This window comes from Crinia signifera, chromosome 2, assembly GCF_055691185.1.
Source record: "Crinia signifera chromosome 2, ASM5569118v1, whole genome shotgun sequence".
NCBI classification, from domain to species: Eukaryota; Metazoa; Chordata; class Amphibia; order Anura; family Myobatrachidae; genus Crinia; species Crinia signifera.
Window position 1 is genome coordinate 15,045,137 of NC_139218.1, and position 21,348 is coordinate 15,066,484.

At 49.0% G+C, this 21,348-nt stretch overlaps 1 protein-coding gene across 1 annotated transcript; it reads left to right on the forward strand.

The window, feature by feature from the left end:
• Nucleotides 1–285: 285 nt before the first annotated feature.
• Nucleotides 286–19,944, forward strand: LOC146059406 (apovitellenin-1-like). The gene is made up of 4 exons (XM_083171607.1): nucleotides 286–497; nucleotides 8,841–9,009; nucleotides 18,976–19,055; nucleotides 19,809–19,944. Exons 1-4 carry the CDS (start codon nucleotides 446–448, stop codon nucleotides 19,922–19,924), a joined length of 417 nt encoding a protein of 138 aa, XP_083027733.1. The 5' UTR covers nucleotides 286–445; the 3' UTR covers nucleotides 19,925–19,944.
• Nucleotides 19,945–21,348: the final 1,404 nt, after the last annotated feature.

The following is a 21,348-nucleotide window of genomic DNA, read 5'->3' on the forward strand; positions in this document are numbered from 1 at the left end:
CAAGATGTTTAAACAATTATAACAAAGTTATTAGGAAGTGGTTCAGTGTACTATTATGCACAGAGATTGAGCTTCAGGATTAGACGCCACCTTAAGGAACATTTAGGTGTCACATATAAATTATCCCTGATCAAACAATGAAGAAGAGATTACAGAATATTGTGGTGCAGGGACAGAGGGACGCCGACCATCCGGCTCCGGCTCCACACCTTCTGTTTGCCTCGGTATTATATCCCTCTGTTGTGTTTTCCACATATGCTTCATTTCCCACCTGTGATGCAAATCATCCGGCCGCGTCTATCCCCAGCTTCCCTGCTGCACAATATATTAATTATTTACAGATTTTTTTCCAAAGGAAACAAAATCGAATTTTTGAGTTTTCCATTGAAAGTTTCTTCCACCTATAAAACATTATCTTTACTATTTCAGCCGCCCGAATTCCGTCATGCGCCTCGCAGTTGTCACGGCAACAATTCTCCTGCTCGGTTTCTTCTGTGGTAAGTCGGTAAAAAAGTTTATTGCAAACTCTCCAATTTTACAAAATGGCGGTGTAACGGCATTAGCATACGTGTGCGGGTTCAAGATAATCCCTCCGTTGCATGATTATGGCCCATTGCATACACATATGATTTGGGCCCCTTGTTCGGAATCCTAGTGGCTGCCTGCGATTTTGTCTAGATCAGAGGTGGCCAAACCTGTCCTGAAGACAAGGGCATAGCTACCTTATACCCCTTTCACACCAGAAAATTCAAGGACCCACCTTGGAATATGGTACAGGGATCATACCAGGGCATTCCCGGGTGGCCCCTTTCACACGAGAAAAGTCCCTACATTTTCTGGTGTGGAAAGGAGGCGGGGAGGCGGTGGGCAGGAGGTGGGATGGCGGTGGAGAGTTCTCACCCTGGGTTGCCGGTCCCCGGTGCAGGTCGGGAATCCACACAGGCGGCAGGCGCGGATGACCCATCTCACCCTCTGCAGTGAGGGCGCCGGAGAGCTGCGACATCTTCATCCGCCACTTGTCCTGTCATCTGTACCCGCCACCTGTGTGGATACTCAGCCTGACAGCACGCACCGAGGACCAACCCGGGTGAGTACCCCTTTCACACCGGCCAGGACCCCGGGTTGAACTTGGGAACAACCCTGAAATCCAGCGCTAGTTGCGGATTGTTCTCAGGCCCAACCCGGGAATTTAGGCTGGTGTGAAAGGGGTATTAGGTGTAAGGGGTGCAGCTGCTATGGGGCCCTGAGCTGAAGAAGGCCCATCTTTACTGTCTAAGTAATATGTTTTACATACATTTTGCTAAATAGGGGGCCCTTACAAACTTTTGCTATGGGGCCTACGAATATCTAGTTACACCACTGCCTGAAGATCTACCAACAGTTCATGTATATCAGGCAGCCTGTGGATCTTTAGTAGGAATGAATGCAGCCTGTTTGAAAATTTGACACCAGCTAGGGAGTCTGGGAAATGTGACAGTTAGTAATGGCTACACCTGTGCCCCAGCTAGGTGATCTGGGAAATGTGAAGATGTGCACCAGATAGGGGATCTGGGAAATGTGAGTTAGTAATGACTACACATGTGCACCAGCTAGGTGGTCTGGGAAATGTGATAGTTAGTAATAACTACAGCTGTGTACCGGCTAGGTGATCAGGGGAACATGACAGTTAGTAATGACTGCACCTGTACACCAGCTAGGTGGTCTGGGACATGTGACAGTTAGTAATGACTACAGCTGAGCACCAGCTAGGGGGTCTTGGAAATGTGTCAGTTAGTAATGACTACAGCTGTGCACCAGCTAGGTGATCTGGGACATGTGACAGTTAGTAATGACTGCACCTGTGCACCAGTTAGGTGGTCTGGGAAACGTGGATTGTTGGCAGATCTCGAGGACAGGTTTGGGCAGCCCTGGTCTAGATGAACCACTTCTCTTTACATCCCTGGCAGCCTATGGTACTATTGCTAGAATTCCCTACAGGATTCACCAAATCCAATGTTTGTCCCAGCATCTCAAAGTGCTTCCTTCTCTGTAGACATTTACACTCCAACACAACATTAAATCATAGGTCCTGCATTTGAAGGACATAAAGCGCCATTGTTATCACAGTCATTGCAGAGGCCAGGAAGTCTATCTCCGTTGATCCTGTTAGAGGAAGGTCAGAACTTCCTCATACATCATCTCTATAGATACTTCTGTCAAGTGATTCACAGTCTGAATATTTCCTGTAATAAATGTTTAGTGTCAACTTCAGTAATTATTAGACCACAACCTATGGTTGCCTCTGTGTGGTCTAATAATTACTGAAGCATCAATTTCTCCGGCCGGTATGGACTGACAACTTATCACCGATAATAGCGCTTCCAATTGAGAACAGAAGCTACACTTTCATTGGGAGCCCATTTATTATTGATGGCATTTGAATAATGCGATCACATTGGGTGAATGTATCACCCGGCACAGGCAGGGTCTGGGGAAGGAGTCTGTCCCTGCGGTGTACCACTTGTGGTTCCGGGCTGCTGAGCATGTGCAGTTCTGTTAACCATCATGCATAGCGGCTATTTCCTGGGGAAGGCTACAGTCCTGATCTGTAGACCATAAGCTACAATAGACTACCGCTTATTGAAGATGTCCATAACTACAGCCAGGGCAGCCATCAGTGGGGGACTGCTGGGACTCTAGTCCAGGGTCCAGACAGAAAGGGGGCCCAGGACCGGAGTCTGTCAAGCAAACAAAGTGCACATTTCCTTTGAAGCAATGTAGCGGAGTAGTGCTGCCAATGCTGCAGACACCGGAGGTCTCACCAGGCAAGCCGGGCGTTCGAGAAGGGAAAAGCTCCTTGCCTATTTTGTCAGTCCCATACTATATAGTATAGCATACTATAGATGAAACAATCACAGAGGACGTCATTTAAGAGTATTTTAGGTTGCTCCTATACTTAAGATGCATGCCACCCAAATTAAACTGTGGGATTTCTCATCCATCTTTTTAATGACACCCGTTACGTCCTACATTGTGTTGGGTGTGTGGAGAGGAAATATATTTTGTATTGTAAACTTTTTATATTGTGTCCTATGCAGCTGTGTAACTATAATTATTTCAACTGAAAAACCTGTTGCAGCAGATGTACAGTATCCCCCCCCTCCCCCCACCCCTCCCAGGATAACTGTAATAGCAGATGGGCACTCCGATTACATACATGAATAGTGACAGTTAGTATTTATGACTGATTAACTTCCTGTTAACACACCATTATATTACACCATTCTGAGAAACCTGATAGTGAGAAAACACTGGTCTCCAGATCTTCCGTAGATATTAAAGTCCATACACACTGGGCCATTTTGCCCAGCGTGTATGGACAGCGATGGGGAAAACTGCTAGGCCCAAAAAAAACCACACACACTGCATTCACACTGCATACACACTGCATACACACTGCATACACACTCTGCGATTTTCACCCTTCTGAGTGATTTTCCCAGGAGTGGACAACTTTCCTAGAACTAAAGCCTTTATACAAACAAATGAATTGATACCAGCACTAGAAAGGTACTCCTTAGGGTTTGTCACCACAAAGTCCAATATCCAAATTTGGATAGTCTCCAAAGTTGGTGTTTCAAAGCACGGCCAATGCATTCCAGCAATACCATTGCGGGAACGATGGTTTAAACGGTGACTTTGAATTAATTTTTTTTTTAACTTAAATGAACTTTTTTTTTACCATGACCGTCTCTCCATTTTTTAACATTTAAAATGTTATTGTTTATGCTTTTTATGTATATAATTATGTCCTGATGTATATTTAAATCCTTGCCCACGTTTTTGTCAAGATGTTTTGAATAGTGCATATCCCTGTTTAAAAATGAAAATGGTGTTTGAGATAGATAACCATTTTTTTAGCAGAGAAAGTTAACTCTATTATGGTATTTTTGTAAAAGAAAGACTGCGCTTATAAGATCCAGGGGCATGTAGGTCTGAATTAACACTCACCACTTGCTTGTAAACAAATATATTTATTAAAAAGTATTAAATTCATATAAATTTATTTTTACAATAAAATATACACATACAATCAATAATTGGTGGCTACCTATTTTGTGTAAATTAATAAGACAGTATTACTACTCAATCAAAGAAGCTTTCTTTGGGCTTGTGTGGCTCTAACTTTTTCCAAGAGGGACAACAATATAAGCCAGTTAGATAGTATCCAGTCTCCGCTTGTGAGCTGTATAAGGTAAATGTCCACTGCACTTAATGAAGTTTTATACTCACAGACTCCACGTTTGATGTTAATACTGGGCAGTTGTTTGAATTAGCAGGGAGGCAGGAGAGCTTGTATGAGTTAGCCGTGTCCGTAGCTCTCCGTTCTACACCCGCACACCGGCAGTTCTAGTCAGTCCAGATGCAGCGTCTCTCACTCGCGGCTGGGGTCTCCTCCGTCAAGCGTCTGACTAGCCGGTAGTACTGCAGGCAACTTTGGAACCAAGGAGGGACTCTCTGCCAGGTTACCAGATCACCGCCAATTGTCATCTTCAATTGAACCTGCACACGGAGTATTACGGAGACACAGACCCAGCGACACGTGCTGCTGCTGCAAGAGGGCGGGTGAGAGACACCACTCTGCAGTACTACGGGCTAGGCAGACGCTTGACGGAGGAGACCCCAGCCGCGAGTAAGAGACGCGGCATCTGGGCTGACTTGGGTCAGCGTCATAGCGTCTGCTATAGCTACGGACAAGGCTTACTCATACAAGCTCTCCTGACTCCCTGCTAATTCAAACAACTGCCCAGTATTAACATCAAACGTGGAGTCTGTGAGTATAAAACTTCATTAAGGGCCTTATTCTGCTTGGTGCAGACCATTCCGAATTCTTTCGGAGGGCACTTTTTAGCCGTCTGCGCATGCGTAGGCAACGCAATGCGCATGTGCAACGTAGTGTCTCCGCACTCGTTCTCGCCATTACCGTCCAGAAATGTGCACCGAAGTGGCTCGGGAAATATGGGCGTAACATGGGCGTCATGTGGGCGTACACAAGGGTGCGGTTACAAAGTGGGCAAAACTGGGCGTACACGTGGGAGTGCACGAACTGTGGTAGGCGTGCATTCGGACAGGACACCGACTGCAAGCATCCCAACACGCCTGAAATATGCGGTGTCCATAAGCAAGTTTCAGTTTGCGGAGAGCACTTGTTCATGCGCTAGGCATTCGGTTCGCCCAATTAGAACGCCCGCACCTGAAGCACTCTCAGCTGACCACAATACAATCCACTCCTCTACTCATTAGTGATTAATTACACTTTTTGCACAGGTTCAATTGGAAGCATTGCTGGCTAAATGGGCCATTACAAAATACTACAATATCTGCTGCAAACACGACTGCATTGTTGCTATCTGACCCACATTTACACTGCAAGCAATGGACATAACTTTGTGATAGAGTAGTGAGGCTTGCGGAAATACACCAAATCGGTGCGTACGGGCAGCTTCCCGTCCGTTCGGACGCTGTAAGGCCGTGCAGAATCTTTGTGTTCCCACCGCACACGCACGTTTGGATGTAGTCAGAAGACACTCCCTCTTCTTAGAGAGTCCGTCCGAAGGGATGCGGACGACCTGTGGGCGTGTGTTCTTAGAATGTCCGCACGGCGTGGCGTTCGGTCATTTCCGAAAGAATTTGGAACGGACCGCAATAACCAGAATAAGGCCCTAAGTGCAGTGGACATTTGGGAATATAGGTGTGGTTGCACACTAAGTGCATCCAACACCTTGATTAGGTGTGAGTTCACAGTCACACCATTTAGCCTGCTGCTCTATTGATTTTTGGTAGAATAAAACCATATGGAAATTTGGAATAAAATATTTTTTTATTAGCGCCTATCACAAGGGGAGTCTTTTCCCCCAAAAAGTGGTCTATTATGGTATTTCTGGAATGCATTGGCCGTGCTTTGAAACGCACGGCCATCTTGCTTCCGGCATATAGATCTAATTACCGATGGAACGCAGAATCAGGGTATTGGTACTAAATCCCGGTGGTCAAAATCCCGACGCCGGAATCCCGACCACTGAAATCCCGACAAGGGGGCGACGTAGATCGCCCCCCCCCCCTTGCGTGCTTGCTGCGCTAGCCATGCAACAGGCCCAGTGCCTCGCCACCGGGCCCGCTGATCAGGAGGGCTGTTCTTTGTGAATTCCTTAGTACATACCGGTATGTACCCGATAAGTGCTGAGATGTACCACATCATGGATGTGATGCTTAGTACATCCCGCCATTATCGATTTCATATATTAGTCTCAACACCACAGAGCAGGGGCTGGCTGGCAACTTTTAGCCTGGGGGGCAAGGCCAGAGCACCGGCCCATAAGTAACAGTGCATAGGTAAATTGAGTAAAAAAAAAAAACAATAATAGGACACCACAGGCTGCTCCCCTGTATAATAATAGGATCCCACAGGCTGCTCCCCCTGTATAATATCAGCACACCACAGGCTACTCCCCCTGTATAATAATAACAATAACGGGATCCCCATAGGCTCCTCCCCCTGTATAATAATAATAACGGGACAACAACAGGCTGCTCCCCTGTATAATAATAATAATGGTACCCCCACAGGCTGCTTCCCCTGTATAATAATAACTGGACCCCCACAGGCTGCTTCCCCTGTATCATAATAATGGGACCCCCACAGGCTGCTCCCCCTGTATAATAATAATTGGCCCCCCACAGTCTGCTCCCCCTGTATAACAATAGGACCCCCACAGGCTGCTCCCCCTGTATAATAACTGGACCCCACAGGCTGCTCCCCTGTATAATAATAATAGGACACCACAGGCTGCTCCCCTGTATAACAATAGGACCCCCACAGGCTGCTCCCCTGTATAATAATAATAACTGGACCCTTACAGGCTGCTCCCCCAGTATAATAATAATAGGACACCACTGGCTGCTCACCCTGTATAACAATAGGACCCCCACAGGCTGCTCCCCTGTATAATAATAATAACTGGACCCTTACAGGCAGCTCCCCTGTATAATAATAATAGGACACCACAGGCTGCTCCCCTGTATAACAATAGGACCCCCACAGGCTGCTCCCCCTGTATAATAATTATGAGACCCCCACAGGCTGCTCCCCCTGTATAATAATAATGGGAGCCCACATGCTGTTTCCCCTATATAAAAATAATAAAGGGACCCCCTAAAGGCTTCTCCCCCTAATAATAATAACTGGACCCCGGCCACCGGCTGCTCTGGCTTACCTGATCTTGACGCCGGACCAAGGTGGGCTTCAGCACGGGGATGTACAAGTGGAACGCACTGGAGCTCCGACTGGGCTCCAGAAACATGGCCGCCGGCCTCCTTCACTTAGACATGTCCTCAGTGCAGGAGTCCGGCGGCCATGTTTCTGGAGATCAGTCTGAGACTGGTCAGCCAGCCGTGGCTGCAGCACCAGCCTAAGAACACAAGCAGCCCGGGGCGGCACATTGATTGAGCGGCCCGGGGGGCACATGGCACTCGGCCCCTTGGCCCAGCCCGCCCCTGCCACAGAGGCAAGAATTACTCCTATATCACTTTGTGACAGGGTTAATAGGTTTTCCCTGTTTAGCACACTACAGCAGTTAAACAGGCATCCAGTCCAGGTTTTGGTTGCAGTTGTACCTGTGAGCTGCCTTCATAATGCTTTCTGTTGCCAGGTTAAATGCTCCTGACAGTGGTCTAGCTGCCCAGGTGATAGGCTGGGGGTTTGTGATTTTGATAGGAGCCACTAGAATGTTGGGCCTTATCTATCTGTGGTTATTAATGATGTGAATTCAGGTATGACTTATGCTCTTTCAGGACAGTGAATTTCTGATAGACAAATATGTCTACCATGGTCCAATCAGAACTACCATGGTGCAATCATAACTCAGCTATTCAATACATATTATTTACAATCCAGCCTATTGTTGCCAGTTATTAGAAATGCGGAGCCAATTTATTTCTGGAGGTATCTCCACAAAAACACCCACTGAAGATGTAGGTAGCCCATAGCAACTACGGGCTACCTACAAGAGGACTACTCTTTCACAGATTTTACTGGAGAGGGATGCTCAATCATCCCCCAATAATGAAGGCACAGGCCCAGGGCTGCATATGTCCACTGCACACTTTGATGCTGTACCCAGTAGCTGGCTGATAGTATAAGCTATCATTGTGTCACCAGCTGTTTGTCAGTTACATCCGTTATACAGGGTACGAAGCACAATTATACCTCTCAACTTTGGTAAATGTTAAATCGGTACCTGGTGCACCAAAGTTACACTGGGCCTGTAACCGGGCGGAGCTAGGGGATGAGTTGGCGTGGCCTTGGGTAGAGGGGCATAGCCCATTTTGATCATTTTTTGGGGGGGGGGATTCCCAGCACTCCCCTAGCGACTGGGCAGCCCCCGGCTCTTTCTCTGCACTCCCTACCTCCCTGCACTGCACACAGCATCTCCCTTCAGTAATCGCTGGCTTGTCTGCAGAGCAGCATTGATCTCCAGCTCCCCACAACTGGTCCCCACCCGCAGGACATTTCCATCCATGGGAGGGACAGCGGGACTATCTTTAAATAGGGGAACTGTCCACCTGTAATTGGGACAGTTGGGAGGTATGGTACAATGGTACAAGTTGATCTAGAATGGGGAAAGCAGCATACAAAATATAATAAGCTCAATAAGATGTGCTAAGCCTTGAAAAGTGATAAAGTGGAGAGAAATAAAGTACCAGCCGACCAGCTCCTAACTGACATTTTACAGGCTGTACACACTCACATATTTGCATGAGCTGTGTGTCATAGAATGTAACCACCCTACTATGTCTCACAGATGGAGGAGTTGAAGCAAAAGCCATCGCCAAACGCCACGTACGCCGCGATTGGCTGATTATCCCAGACACATTGGCCTTTTATGTCTATACAGCGGTGAATAATGTATCTCCGGAAGCCGGGAAGGTTCTCATGGGTATATTTGAAACGCCGCTAATACAGGAAACACGGTACAGCTATAATTGCATTTGCAGAGATAAATGATATGTTTGTACAATATCAGACGTCAGTACCTTCCTCCCCGGCCAAGAGCAGAGAGCAAGGTAAAAACAAGGCCGATGGTAGAATGTTCCTGGCGTCACTGGTAACAGATTAGAGAACATAAAAACACGCAAAGAGGAATCTCACACCAGTCTCTAACTGTCATTCAGGGACAAATATATTATACTAGGAACCCACTACTTAAATACAACCTAAAACACCCACATAAAGAAAAGTAGTAGAAGTAGTAGTAGTACATTTATTTATAAGGCGCCACAAAGTGTCTGCAGAGCCGTACATAGCAAACAAAAAAACAAATTACAAGGTAACGTACAGGGTGTGTTGATGAAATACAGCATAAATAGGGGTATAGCTGGTAGAACTAAAATCAGCATCAGTTCTGAAGTAGGTGTCGAAATTGTCAAGGAGACTGAAGATGAAGTAGAGGAAGGGAAGAACAGGAACAGGAGCACTGGTGAGGTAAAGAGGTAGGCTGAGTACGTTAGGAAGGAGGGCCCTGCTCATAAGAGTTAACATACTAAAAGGAGGTGGGTGGACGAACGAAAAACAATAGGATAAGTAGGAACGGATGGAGAGGTAGGGTAGGCAGGATAGGAGGAGCGAAACAGGTTAGGAGGAGGAGGGATAGTAAGTAGTATTGTGGGTGCACTGAGGATCCTACAGTCACAGTAACATATAACTTTTATTTTTCATTTATTACAATTGGTGAAATATTAAAATATGGTAAGTGAAGATTTGATAAGATAAAGTGTTTCAAATCTGTATGGTCATTCGCTACATGACGGGCAGGCAGGGGGCTGTCGGAGGGGTGGGCGCGCCCATAAAAATGCTGGGCGTACCCCTGCGAACACAGGAGCGCCCATGCCTGCTCAGGGGGCGAGCAGCTGAGGTCATGTGCTGTCTTCCCAATTAAGGTGGGCCCCTAGAATCCTTGGGCCCCTGGGCAACTGCCCATTAAGCCCAATGGACAAGACTGCACTGTCTATACTGAGACAAATAAGACACATGTATCTCTAAAATCAGACAAACACATCTCCGATCACACCAGAGAGTATTATTGGCAGTTTACAGTTAGGTTCTGATAGAAGAGTGTTTGATGTTCACATTTAAGAGTTTAACAATATAAATGATATTTAATACATGCTTCTATTAATTATCACAGAGGTGAATGTACAGTATCATAAATCAATGATCTTTATTCATAAAGGTGCTTGTTTGTAGTAACTGCATTTATACCCCCTTCATGCAATATTCTATTAAATTACAGGACTATAAAATTGCATCAAGGGGTTATAAATGCCGCGTTATATTACAAACAACAACCGATTTTGATATATTTATAATAAAGGTTATATTTTAATTACTGACTGTTTGAGCCCAATACTTAGTTCATAGTATATTTGAAAATGATTGTAGGATCCCCAGTGCACCACGATACTACTTACTATCCTTTTTATAGATTATAGAACATGGGGCGTGATTCTGGTTCACTCGCCCCATTGTGAATTCACATAATCGCTTATGCTCATGTGCAGTTCTTCACTGTGGGCGACCGGGGAGACTTGCGTAGTCACCATGGCACCCGCACCGGGGAGTGGGTGGGGGGCGTGCAGGAGACGGACAGGGCGTGTTCGCATGCGCACACCCAGCGTTTTCCTGGGACACCCAGCATTTTCGTGGGTATGCAAGAGGGGGCGGCCATCTGCCTTCCGAGGGCGGGCGTCTGACATCACCGAATGTCACCAGAAAGTGACTTACTGTAGATGAGCGAGCGCTACAGAATTCATTCAATGGTCGCAAACCATCAAATGATTTTAGCCATCCACGCAAGGCTACGAATCGATGTTTATGCAAAACATCGATTCGTTGTTCCAAGACTCGCAAATCAGTGAACTAATGCTTCTTGGCCATACATAGAAGCGGCAATGAGGGGGGAAGTGCAGGGAGCTTTCAGAGTGTGGGGAGATTGACGTTGGCGCTACTGAGGGGGAGGAGGGGGGAGAAGCGCAGGGCATGTGCTGGACTAAGGGCCTGATTCAGCATGGCCGTACACTGCCCAGCAACCCCGTAAACGCCGTCCGTCTAAGCTGCACGGAGATGTATGCAAACACACTTCCCCTTGCACACGGCTATAGGGGAAAGGAATCATTCGATGGTCGCCGACCATCGATTGATTTTTCTCCCTTTCGGGAATAAAACTCAGTCTAAACTGACTTTTATTTCCGTCAGAGTCTTCCAAAGAGGGGTCGGGGCGCTGATGTCACGTGACATTGATCCCTACTGTAGCACCCCCTAAGCCCACTGTGTATATGGCAGTTCTAGAGTCTATTGCTAACGTGAAGTTTTGTTACCGTTTTCCGATCTGCCTATTTGCGTCTTGCTAATTTACATTGAGGCCAAATAGAGGGAGGAGCAGTGTCCACACTCTGTGATATTGACCGGTGGTTCTTTCGCACCCTAAATTATGTGAACACGTAAACTGGATGCAAAGCATAAATGCACACAGATTGTAATGTACAACAATGCGGAAAGCAGTGGAATTAAAGAAAAAAAAATCAGCCGCTCCGGAGCAGGATCTGAACCCCAGGCGCAGCGCATGTTATGCAGTGACCTTAACCGCTAGGCCATTAGGGCTACTGTACTACAGGCCTATCATCTAATTCACGTCTGATGCAGGAACCCTGAAGCCATTTGTAATTTCCAACACTAATAACATCCGCACAGATACCAGTGATTAGGCCACAGTCATACAGATGGAACGCCACTTCTGGGAGACGGACAGGGTTAGTGGTGGTTTCTGGGGGGGGGGGATGTGGACGGCGACGGGGAGCAGTGGGGAGCAGTGGGGAGCCGGTGGAGGGTGATGGTGGGCTCCGACAGAATGGGCGCGCAAGCGTCGGATGGCGGACAGCGGCGGTCGGCGATTCTGTCGCCAGGAGCAGCTCAAATGAGAGCTGCTCCATCTGTACCGCATTCACTCCAATATTTCGGTATGTTTATAAATCCACCGACTCACCTTAATTGTGCCACCACTGTAGATGCTTTTGTGGCAGGGATCGTTGAGTTTAGCATGCTCGTTGGAGGAGGCAAATAGGAGGCACACCGAAGATGGCATCACTCTTTTAGGGGTCCAAGAGTGCCCTCCTTAAATATATTATTTCTCATACCTTCCGGGAGAGTTGATATCTATGCTTCAAACAATACAACCATGATAAGTAGAACAGGATACATAGGAACACATTTAATTGACCACAATGCACGGGTTATCTGGGCAGGAAAACCTTGTCTGCTTTCCCGGCATCTCAATAAATTCTACAAAGAACGAAAAATACATTTCGATCTCATATAGCAAAAATCGAGGTTCTTGGTGTATTTATTGGCCACGAAATATTACCCACCAACCGTGTTTAGGTCACCTCGTATATCTGGTGGTTTGCTAATACTAATGTGGGGTACACACCAGGACGATATGGCCCAAAACGAGTCAATTTAGATACAATCTCGACCGATTGTATGTAAAATGGCCGTGTTTTGGGCCATTTCGCTGTCCTTTTGATGCGATCCTGATCCGATGCGCGGCCCTGGGTCAGTCGTCTTTTCTGAGATCCTACCTGCTGCAGGTAGGATCTCAGAACCGACCATTGTGGGTGGGGGTCGTGATCGGATCGCAATCACATTAGGGACATTTTTGCGGCAGGTCTGCGGCGCCGTCAGCTCGTGAGCGGGTCGTACGTTCCTGTGACGACCGCTCACGAGCACCATCGTCCTGGTGTGTACCAGGCATAAATTTGAATCTGGGGAGTGGGACCCCAAAAAAGACTTGGAAAGCCAGTCTCCCCCAGAGCAGCACACTAGTGAAAAACTAAAGTGTTCGTAAGTTAATAAGAAAGAATCAAAATCGAGGGGTTAAAAGGTGTAACATAAGTGAAAATTGCTAGAAAGTATAATACAGTGGCGTAACTACTGTAAGGCAGCCCCAGCTGCCGCTTGGGGGAGCAAGCCAAAGTGGGGTCTGTGTGGGCGACGGCACCCGCTTGACGCACTGACATGATGCTGCCTGCCACTGTCACAGCACAGGTGCAGCCATGGCAGAGACGAAAACTTCCCCCCACTGATTCAATTGACTGTACACAGAGCTGGCTATTGGCTACTGTGTACAGGATGGGCGGGCAGATGGGCGTGCTGGGGCGGCCTTGGATGTGTTGGAGCCAAAGGAATCAGCAGTGTATGCTGGTCTCTCTTCCTCTATCCTGCTTCAACTTCTCTGTTATGTGTGTGACGTCATCACCTCACGCTGGAGAGGAGCCAGGGGGGGGCACAAACTTTTTGGCAGGGGGGAGCAAAATTTATAGTTACGCCACTGGTATAATATTAGTAGAAAATAAAAAGTGTTACATAAGTGTTACGGTGTGCCAACCCAGCCACCCAACCCAAGGGGTCTACATAGAAAGAAAAGGGCAGTGCTGATGCAATAATCGAGGTTTTGGGTGTAGCCCCTCTTTATATGTGTGTAATTCGGGTCTGTATTCCAAGCCTCCTTCCCCCATAGCCTCAACATATTTGCAAGATGAAAATAATTTGGGTTTTCAGACATGTCTAGCGCTGACCTCATCACTAAATATAACTTCCGTTATCAATCACTTCCGTAACTGTCTACTGGCCAAATGCCAGAAGACATCACGGCAGCAGCCAACTATACCATATACAGCTTTAGATATTGTGCTCTAACCAGCAAGGAATAAAAAAAACGGCATACCCCTATGAGCCAAGACAGATGATGAGATCATTCACCCAAGGCATGGACATGGCAGCCGCTGTGACTATACTATAAGCTTTTGCTACTACTATTTGACGCCCCCAGCCTAAGCATATGCTGAACTTCTCCATTGCCTTTGTTTTCTCCATTTGGAGTTTGTGGACCCTGGTAGAGAGATCTATGGTTGTCTCTCTCTCTCTCTCTTAGGTTGGTGTTCATGATTGGATCCTTAGGTCTGCAGGTGGGTCAGATAGGACCTCAATTTGGGGAGGCCACCAAAGGAGGTTAGATTAAGTTTTGTGACTGCCATTTATTAGGATCAGGGGCAATTGTGATGATGGGGCTTCTAAGGAGGATGAAGGTTAAAGAGGATGGTTAATTATGGGGACCCTTTCTGAGGGCATATGGTTTGACTTTGCATTAAACTCCTCTCTACCATTATTATTATTATTTTATTTATAAGGCGCCACAAGTGTTTTGCAGCGCCGTACCATCATTTCTACCCCCCAACACAAGTATATTGTGCAAGAAACAAGGAGGTTGACCACATATAGGACTGACCTAGTGCTTTTACCAGTGCTTGACCTCTCATCCCACCTCACCCCTCTCAAGAACCCCCTTGAGAGGGGTGAGGTGGGATGAGAGGTCAAGCACTGGTAAAAGCACTAGGTCAGTCCTATATGTGGTCAACCTCCTTGTTTCTGAAAGCTGGCACTTAGCAGCTGCTGGTTCCAGGTGCAATGGGTTCTTCCTATACCCCTTAGTAAACTATACAGCTGGTGGCTATTACCATCTAGGGACAAGATGCCACAGCTGCTGTCCCCACCAGAGCATTCTCCTCTTCATCCATGCAGCACATTATATACCTGTGTTCCAGACATGATCCTTTTGGTGGAGCTCACTTCATACATTATTATTATTACTAGGTGATTCATCGCGCCCTACGGGCGCTCTTCACACCGGCGTAAGGGGCTACGCCCCTTAATTTGTGAACATTTGTATTGTGAGAAATATGGTTAGAATTGTATGAAAGATGCCCTGTATTGCAGCTTCTGGCAGTGGGTGAGGGTCCAGCGTGGCAGCACAGGAGTACCGGACGGTGGCCCTGAGTCAGTGTCTCCTCCTACTGGGTGGGAGTTAGGGTGCATGAGAGCAGGAGGCTGGGATATGAGGCATGATAGGGGTATGTGGGCAACACAGCGTCAGCGATTACCCAGTGGTGGAAGTTACGGTTCAGGAGAGCAGGAAGCTGGGTAGTGATAGGGGTGTGTGGGCATACGGGGGACTAAAGAGGGTGGTGGACACTGTGCAGCTTCTGCCAGTGGGTGAGGGTCCAGCGTGGCAGCACAGAAATACAGGAGTCAGTGTCTCCTCCGACTGGGTGGGAGTTAGGGTGCATGAGAGCAGGAGGCTGGGCGGTAAAGCATGATAGGGGAATGTGGGCAACACAGGGTGAGCGGGTCTCCACTGGCGGAAGTTACGGGGCAGGAGAACAGGAGGCAGGGCAGTGTCCTCCCACATTGATGGCAAAAGTATTCAACATCGGCCATAAACCATCGATTATTTGAAAATCATTGATGGTCGATGGGCATCCCTAGAACTGGAGGAGGGTGGGGGACAGTATGCAGCTCCCGGCAGTGGGTGAGCGTCTCCTCCCACTGGGAGGGAGTGAGCGTGCATGAGAGCAGGAGGCTGTATAATAGTGGTATGTGGGCAAGACATTGATAAAAGTTGTGGCGCTGGTGCAGAGGGCAGTGGGGAAACCTGCAGTGCGGCAGCCAGGGCCGGATTTCCCACCTAGGGGCGGTACCTGCTTGTGGTGGTACAGGATCCCCCATTGTCACGGGGGTACGTGAAATGCGGGAGCGGGGGCCGCGGTGGTCCGCTGGGGGGTGGAATTGCCGGAAGGGGGTCTGGGGGGTCTGCAAATTGCGGGAGGGGGGTGGTGTGTGGGGATCCACGGTTAGCGGGAGGGGGCGAGGGTCCACAAATCGTGGACAGGGGCGCGGGGGGGCTTGAATCGTGGGAAGGGGGGTCCGCAAATTGCGGGAGGGAGGTTGTCGGGGTTAGTGAATTGCGGGAGGGGGGGTTGCGGAGGTCCGTGAATTGCGGGAGGGGCGCGTGGGGTGCCGTGAGTCAAGGGGGGGGGTGGTGCGGGGGTCCGTGAATCACGGGAGGGGTCATGAATCGCAGGAGGGGGTGGTCGTGGGGGGGCTGCCGTGAATTGCATGAGGGGGGCGTGAATCAAGGGAGGGTGGGCGCAGGGGGGTGGTGCGGGGGTCCGTGAATCGCGGGAGGGGGCATGAATCGCGGGAGGGGGGGTCGTGGGGGGTTCCGAATCGCAGGAAGGGGGTATGGGGTGTGCCGTGAATTGCGTGAGGGGGGCATGATTCGCGGGAGGGGGGGTCCCCGAATGTGTGAATTACGGGGCGGTGGCAAATCGCGAGAGGTGTCGAGGGGGCCCGCAAATCGCGGGAGGGGGGGCGCTACGGGGGGTTTCGTGAATCGCGGGAGGGGGGGTCGTGGGGGGTTGCGAATCGCAGGAAGGGGGGTGTGGGGGGTGCCGTGAATTGCGTGAGGGGGGCATGAATCGCGGGAGGTGGGGTCCCCGAATGTGTGAATTAGGGGGCGGTCGCAAATCGCGAGAAGTGCCGAGGGGGCCCGCAAATCGCGGGAGGGGGGCGCTACGGGGGGTTCCGTGAATCGCGGGAGGGGGCGGCGCGAATTGCGGGAGGGGGGTCGCAAATCACAGTAGGGGGGGGGGGTGCCGTGAATCGCGGGAGGGGGGGTCGCGGGGGGCCCTTTTAATGCCGGGAGGGGAGGTCGCAGGGGTCTGGCGAATCGCGGGAGGGGAGGATGCAGGGGTCCTGCGAATCGCGGGAGGGGGCTAGCGGGAGGGAGGGGTCGATGGGGTCCCGCGATTTGCGGGAGGGTCGCGGGGGTCCCGCGTTTCACGGGAGGGGGTGGTCGCGGAGGTCCAGCGAATCGCGGGAGGGGGTGGTCGGGTCTGGGACGGATATTAGACAGCACTTACATCGACAGCCATAAAAACATATCGACCTAATGAGCTGTCGACCTAATGAGCTGTCGACATAATGACATGTCGACCTAATGGTATGTCGACCTAAAACCATGTCGACCTATTGAGCTGTCGAACTAATGGTGTCGATGTAATGGCTGTCGATGTAAGTGCTGTCTAACAATAGTCCGGATACCGGGGTGGTCGCGGGGGTCCCGCAAATCGCGGGAGTGGGGTCGCGGGGGTCCTGCGAATCGCGGGAGGGGGGGTTCGCGGGGGTCCCGCGAATCACGGGAGGGGGGGTCGCGGGGGTCCCGCGACTCGCGGGAGGGTGGAAAGCGGGGGTCCCGCGATTCGCGGGAGGGGGGGTGCGGGGTCCCGCGAATGGCGGGAGGGGGGGTCACGGGGGTCCCACAAATCGCGGGAGGGGGGGTCGCGGGGGTCCCGCGAATCGCGGGAGGGGGGGTCGCGGGGGTCCCGTGAATCGCGGGAGGGGGGGTCGTGGGGGGGTCCCGCAAATCGCAGGGGGGGGTCACGGGGGGTCCCGCGAATCGCGGGAGGGGGGTCGCGGGGTCCTGGCAGAGGGTAGGGATGTGCAGGAGTAATGGTGGATGGTGGCTGTGGAGTAATGGTGGATGGTGGGCGTGTACAATAGCCCTGGCTGGGCGGGGGGAGGTGATGTCAAGGGGGTGGAACGTCATACACATGAAAGTGAAACTGTTCTACACAGGAACGTTCTCCACAGGGGTTGAGTGACAGATCTGGCTAAATATATAAGAGATTATGGAGCTCAGAGGAGAGAACTCTGTAATGGTTTGTGAGGACGATTACTGCAGGTCCGATTCAGACCTGAATGCATCGCTGTGCATTCACAGCGGCCAGCGGCTTGTTAAGCCGCCTCCCCACCTTGTGCATTAATGTGCTCACTGGCACGACATCAAATGATTTTAAGGTACTTGTTTCCTAGCACGGCGCCCATCATATGCCATCGCATACCACTAATTAAGGTATGTGATGGGATGCGATGGGACCTGATTTTCGGGTCGTAAGACCCGCACTGTACAATTTTAATATCGAGTCGCATCGCATGCCAGTACAATGGCATGCGATGTGATATGATCAGACTCGATTTTTAATTGTACAGGCACCCTGATGGGTGCCCCCCCATTGTTAACGCCACCCCCACTATCAACGCCAACCCGAAGCGTGGCGAGCGCAGCGAGCCAATGAGGGGCAGCGGAACGCGTCCTCCGACCTTTTCATACCCCCACTATCCACGTCGGTGTGGAGTTGATTTTATATAGTGTGGCGAGCGCAGCGAGTCACCGAGCCCGAAGCGTGGCGAGGGGACGCGGAATACATGTGAAGTAATCCGCGTCCCCTCGCGGGGCTCGCTGTGCTCGCCACACTATATAAAATCAACTCCACGCCAACGTGGATAGTGGGGGTATGAAAAGGTCAGAGGACGCGTAACGCCGCCCCACGCGGGCTCGCTGCGCTCGCCACGCTTCGGGTTGGCATTGATAATGGGGGTGCATTTAACATAGTAATCACCCATCGGTGCCTGTAGAATTAAAAATCGGGTCTGATCGCATCACATGCGATCGGGTCGCATGCGATGCGATCCGATCTATACGATGGCATAAGATGAAAATCGTGGGCGCTGTGCTAGGAAACAAGTACCGATTTTAACACATGGCACCAGTTGTTCCAGGCGCCGCGTAGCTCTGGACTTACTCAGTGGTGTGATGGATAAAGGCATATCTGGCTTAGAGTTGCCATCATACACCCTCCCTTAAAATGTTCAGGCACGCCTGCGTTTTCACAGACACAGCATTTTTTCTGGCACACCTGCATTTTTCTTAGCACCCGCACTAAACAGCCAGTTACCACCCCCAGACGCCTACTTCCTGTCCATCGCCTTGTGAACAGCATGCTTCAGAAAAAGTTGCAGGACTTCACATCACAGGATAGCCTCGCACACTCGTGCAACTTTGCAAGCATTGAACAGGTCTGAATTGGGCCCATAGACAGATTTGGCACTGAACTGCTGGTCTGATGTTGTAAGGATTACAATGTATGATATCTTGTCCCCTCTTGTCTGGGTGATTCTGTACAATAGTTATTTGTTTTTCACAGGGGTTTTCTGATACAGACGACATCCAGCCTCACTGTGAAAGCAGAAAAATATTCACAGAAGATCACAGACTTCCTGCAGGGTATAACCGTCAATGTCTGATATTGAATGATCCGAAAATACGTTATGTCTCGGAAGACAGAGGGTGTCACCTGTCACCGTACACATAACTGCTGTAACTTAATAACACAACTGTGATTCTTATTAATGGGGGAATTCCATGCTTATTGTTAGAGATGTGCAGGCTCGGATTTCCCAGATCCGAGCGCGCACGAACATCATCAATCCGAGCCCGGATCCGAGCGGAGCTCGGAGCTTCCCACCTGACTCGGATCCGGGTGCACGGGCAAAACGTCATTGCCTACTAGTGCCACTGTCTGCTCTCTGGTGGTGTGGCACTGCCAGTGGCTTACCTCTGCCTGGCCACTTCAATCATACATGTATATGACTGCAGTGTGCACTGTTGTAAAACTTATTATTAACCACTTGTATACCAGTCTGCTTTTGCATCTGCTGTATAATTAATAATACCCCCCCTGCTGGTGTTATTTTTACAGCCTTACATAACTAGCACATATTCTCTGCTGGTGCATCTACTGTACTACTGAGTCTGACATAAATAAATATTAATAAATTAACAATGTACTGGTGCATTAAAATAATATCTCTTTGGTGGTGCGTAATTAATTGACTACCATATATTTTTCTGGTGGTGCGTAATTAATTGACTACCGTATATTTTTCTGGTGGTGCATAATTAATTGACTACCCTATATATTTCTGGTGGTGCGTAATTAATTGCATGTCCTTGTGTTTTCCTCCTATATCCCTATAGATTGTCAGGGCTCCCGTACCTCCAAGTCTGTCTGTTGTTACCCAGTTTGTTTTATCACTGTCTACTATTGTTTCGAGCAACGGAATCTGCTGCGCTATATAAGAAACTGTAAATAAATAAATAAAAACTAAATATTTTTCTGGCGGTGCGTAATTAATTGACTACAGTATATCTTTCTGGTGGGCCTAATTAATTGTCTGCCGTATATTTTTCTGGTGGTGCGTAATTAATTGACTACCGTATATTTTTCTGGTGGTGCGTAATTTATTGACTACCGTATATTTTTCTGGTGGTGCGTAGTCAATTAATTAATACGTTTTGCCAGGATACGAGGGTGGTCAGTCTGTTAAAGTCAGAGGAATACATTCTGGCCACCGTGCTCGATTCTCGGTTTAAAGCGTATGTTGTGTCTCTGTTTCCGGCGGACACAAGTCTACAAAGGTGCAAACACCTGCTGGTCAGGAGATTGTCATCATTTTCTCCCACGCCTGTGGCTGCGAGGAAACAGCTGAGATTTCCCACACGACCCGCTGGCGGGGATGCAGGGCAGGCAGGAGGGAGTTTGGACATCTGGTCCGGACTAAAGGACCTGTCAACGATTGCTGACATGTCTTCTGTCGCTGCATTGGATGCTGTCACCATTGAAAAAATGGTGGAGGATTACTTTGGTTATAGCATCCAAGTAGACATGTCAGACAGTCAGTACCTGTACTGGCAGGAAAAAAAGGCAATTTGGAAGCCCCTGTAAAAAATGTCTCTGTTTTACCTGAGTTGTCCCCCTTCCTGTGTGCACTCCGAAAAAGTTTTTAGTGCAGCGGGGAACCTAGTCAGTGTGTCAGTGAGCGGCAAAGGAGGTTGCTTCCACAAAATGTGGAGAAGATGATGATCATAAAATGATTTATCAATTATTCAATGAAGACCAGGAATTGCCTCCAAAGATTATAGAGGGACCTGTGATTGTGGAGTCCAGCTGGGACGAATTGATAATCTCTGAGGATGAGGAAGTACACACTGAAGGGGGCGAGGAATCAGAGGAGGAGGATGATGAGTGATGATGACATCTTGTCGCTGTAGAGCCAGTTTATACAGGGAGATATTATGAATTTTTTTTTTTTGCGTGGGGGCCCAAACAAACCAATCATTTCAGCCACAGTTTTGTAGGCCCTGTCGCTGAAATGTTTGGTTTGTTAAAGTGCGCATGTTCTATTTTTCGCAACATAAGGGTGGGTGGGAGGACAATTCCATCTTGCATCATTGATTGCTGCACGAATCGCCCACTGCTCCTCGGCTGGTCGTCGCCTGTGGTCAGAAGGTTCCACCCCTTTGCAGCTATTGCATTGCTGCACCAATCGCCCACTGCTCCTCCGCTGGTGGTAAACACGATCACCATTCATTAATCCCACTGCTGAGAGTCATTCATATGTGGGATAAGTGGACTTGTCTTTAAACGCATACAACTGTTTGCTTTCCAGTTGTAATAATAATCACAGAGCTGACCAATCCCACTGCTGAGAGTCATTGATTGCTGCACGAATCGCCC

What these genes read in the sequence shown, in the direction of transcription:
- LOC146059406 (XM_083171607.1), top strand. Translation starts at nt 446, where the DNA reads ATGCGCCTCGCAGTTGTCACGGCAACAATTCTCCTGCTCGGTTTCTTC. An exon ending in CCTGCTCGGTTTCTTCTGTG is followed by an intron (nt 498 to 8,840) that starts GTAAGTCGGTAA and finishes TATGTCTCACAG; the next exon opens with ATGGAGGAGTTGAAGCAAAA. An exon ending in CCGCTAATACAGGAAACACG is followed by an intron (nt 9,010 to 18,975) that starts GTACAGCTATAA and finishes TGTTTTTCACAG; the next exon opens with GGGTTTTCTGATACAGACGA.